The sequence below is a fragment of the Polypterus senegalus genome, chromosome 11 (genome assembly GCF_016835505.1).
Source record: "Polypterus senegalus isolate Bchr_013 chromosome 11, ASM1683550v1, whole genome shotgun sequence".
NCBI classification, from domain to species: Eukaryota; Metazoa; Chordata; class Cladistia; order Polypteriformes; family Polypteridae; genus Polypterus; species Polypterus senegalus.
The window spans coordinates 38387459-38390847 of record NC_053164.1 but is presented as its reverse complement, the minus strand read 5'-3'; the positions used below and the strand labels follow the sequence as shown (position 1 = coordinate 38390847).

At 39.2% G+C, this 3389-nt stretch overlaps 1 protein-coding gene across 1 annotated transcript; it reads right to left on the bottom strand.

The window, feature by feature from the left end:
- Positions 1 to 264: 264 nt before the first annotated feature.
- pum3 (pumilio RNA-binding family member 3) lies at positions 265 to 3334 on the bottom strand. The gene has a single exon (XM_039768416.1). The coding sequence runs from the start codon at positions 3257 to 3259 to the stop codon at positions 1343 to 1345; it is 1917 nt and encodes a 638-aa protein (XP_039624350.1). The 5' UTR covers positions 3260 to 3334; the 3' UTR covers positions 265 to 1342.
- Between the last annotated feature and the right edge of the window lie 55 nt (positions 3335 to 3389).

Here is a 3389-nt window from a genome sequence, read left to right as displayed (position 1 = left end):
CGTACCTCCAAAAATGTATTCTTTCAAAGTGTGAAAGAATTATTGTCTGCTTTATTTCATTTGTCCTAACAAGCTTCTGCTGAAAGATCATTTTGAATTCTGTTCAAAACTTGTGAGAATCCTTACTATCTCAGAAGAAATTTCTCACATATAAGGACTTTTATTATGTTCTGCTAAGACCAGTTTTTCACTGATAAACCAGTCTAAATACAAACCTGGCCACTTACCAATTAAACATATTCCATGAGACAGAACCACAGCTCCTGAAATTATAACCTTTTTATTTGGTATTTAATACTATAAAAAACAAGGTTTTTAACATAACGCAGTCAATGCATTAAATATGGTGTAGGCTCCTTTCTTCAATGCTACTGTCATATTATTAAAATTTATTATTAAAATTATAACCTTCACACACATACAGTACATAGGAGCACTGTGTAACAGGTGACAATAATGAATCACAAAGCAATGTTTTCTCATATTAAACATTCATAGCAAAAAAAAAAAAAAAATCCATTCAAGGATTAAGCTAGTTTACACTTAAACACCTCTGTGTTAATACTACTGACTTGAACACTTACAGTAAACAGAATGCATTTGTCTGTTAAATAGTGTAGTAAAATCAAAACGTGCTGTCTGCACAATAAAGTTAGGTATTTTGTTAAATTGTTCCAACTTATTTAAATATACTCCATTGAAAAAGATTACACTGAATCGACAAGGCATAAAAACACAGATGAACCACTATGACACTTATATTAGGTTGGCAGGGCCATTAACTTTAGATGTGATTCCAATAGAATGTTAAAAAGTAGACTGCAAATGACTTCATAAACATTATGTGTCACTTATTACATATACTCTCACTCTCTCTCTCTCTGCAGTAAGGCACCACTAGTAATAAAATATTTTTCTTTATTAAAGTCGATTTTCCAGAATGTACTGAAATTATCAAGTTTTAAGCAGTGTGTGTGTGTGGGGGGGTCCTCTGCTATTTATAAATAGAACAAAAATAGTTAACTTTGAGTACTCCCCACATTTGTCTGCAGTCTGTGTCTGCCCCGAGAACATCTGTGCCAGAACATAAATTTAGCATAATTATTTCATCTTACCCAACAAAAACAATTATGATTAGGATGAACAATGGTGAAGTAAATAATAAAAATGTTTGGTTCGAAGCCATAAAATATTTTTACACTTAAATTTCCAAATATGTAAATAACCAGCAGTTTTCACTCTCAATGTTATTTTTATTCTTTCTACAAAAGAAATAAGACTGAGGTTATAGAGAACATATAATCATGAGTTACTAGTCCTGGCATTGTAGTCTCTCTTAAACTCAAAAGCTTCTGATCTTTTCCAACAATACCTCCACACCTTTTGCATTCTTAATTTTCCCCAATTTGGCTGAAAGAGGTTTTAGTTCAGCCTTCAGTTTGTCTATAATAATTTCATCCTTGCTCTGAAGAAGGGAACAAAGAACAATGGCTCCACGGTTCACGGTGGCCCAAGTCTTCAGTTTCTCCATCCCAACACGATCCACCAAAGTTCTTGAGAAAGACTGCTCTCTCTCAACCTGCTCCTCAGATTCTTGCTCAATTAACCATTTGAGCACCAGGTGTCCCGCTGGGTGCTCCACTATGTGAAGCTCTCCGTCTACACCACCTGGGACAAAAGTCTCTGCTGCTAAATCTGCAACAGAATTCATAGCTGGCTGTAGATCCCCCAGGGCAAAACCCAGGATGCTGGTTGCCAATACACAACTTGATTTATCCATCACCATGTCACGTGTATTTTCAAGAAAATACTTCAGAAGAGGTGAAGACACTGCTTCCAAAAGCTCACGTTGTCTTATTTGCACATCTTTCTTACTATGTGCATTTCCATCTCCGGTTTGCAGGAGTTTCACAATCTCTGGTACAAACTGGGCTGGATCCCGGGGTCTCAAAAGATAGAGAAGAACCTTTTTGCCATACTTGTTGCTGACAATAGAATTCATTGAGCTGGCAATTTCTGACAAGATCACCTGTTTCACAAGTTTTGTATCATCAACACAATCAAAGACGGACAACAGAAGCAGATGGGAAAACTCCCCAGTGGCAATTTTTTCAACATAGGTCTTCATCGTCTTCACAATAACTTTTCGATCCTTGGGTGTCCCATGCCACACACAGTGCATGGCCACTCTAGCTCCATCATGCGTGTGGGCCATGTATATAACAGCTTCTCTTGCAGCCTCAATCATTTCTGTTTTGACCTTGGCAGGCCCATACATGAAGAAGTCCAGAAACACCTTGTGGACCAAGGAGTGTTTTATTACTGCTTCCTTTTGTAGCATTGGAGTAAGGATCTGTTTCATTTCCTCCATAATACTGGTCTCTTTTCCAGGGTTGGCTTCAAGTACCTTGTCCAGTGTTGGACAAAGCGCAGACTTGCAAAACCTGAAAGTTTTCCCGTACAGTTCTTCTGTTAGCATTAGTCGCTGCTCGAGAATGGCCTTATCGTTATAGGCGTACTCTACAACAGAAGACGCCTCCGTGTGCCGCAGCATTTTTCTCACTTGCCCTTTAAAACTCTTGAAAACCTCAGCCACTTGCTGTTTGTTGCCATACATCAAAAACTTCTTAACAATATTTCTCCCGTATTTCGATTTGCTCAACTCAACTAGGTGCTCCTTCAGCTCATTCAAGACCTCCTGCCTCTGTTCGTCACTCCCAAACTGAATGAAGCACTGCAGCACGCGGGTGGAATCGTGTGCAAAGGCAATGCTTTTAATTTTTCCGTGAACCAGACCCTGTAGTTCGCTCAGAAGCTTCAGACGCTTTTGCTTATCACAGTCTTTCCTTCTAAGATCTTCCCAGATCTGCTTCGCCCTGACCGTAATATTATTACCTTTTTGCTCGTTGTACTTTTTTTGACTTTGCCGTTTTCCAGGTGTTTCGGGTTTTTGTTTCTTAGCGGCAGGTCCATTCTTTCCTTGCACATGCTGCACTCGTTTCCTTTTACCATCCGATTTAAACGTTTGGAATTTTTTCACTGGTTTCATCGGTTTATACTTTTCCTGCCCTTCCCCCTCTTCTCCACGTTTTACTGGTTTTCTCTTGATGTTCTTTTTAAAGTTTTTGACTTTCTTCTCGGTTCCAAATGACTTCATATTCTGAACCCTCTTATTTTGTTTGACTTTGCTTCCCTTTGATATTTTAGAATCTCCCTTATGTTTCGGTCCCGAAAACTGTTTCTTTTTCCCGTGCTCCATTTCACGTGCTTGGGCTACTTCACCAGGCGCACGGTAAGTATGTCAGTTTCCGTCGCCTCGCAAAATTACGCGCGCGCTCAGGTGACGTATATAACGTGCGCCCGAATTTCTTCCTCATTGCGCAGGCGCA

Coding starts and splice junctions, on each gene's coding strand:
- pum3 (XM_039768416.1), bottom strand. CDS start 3,259: ATGGAGCACGGGAAAAAGAAACAGTTTTCGGGACCGAAACATAAGGGA.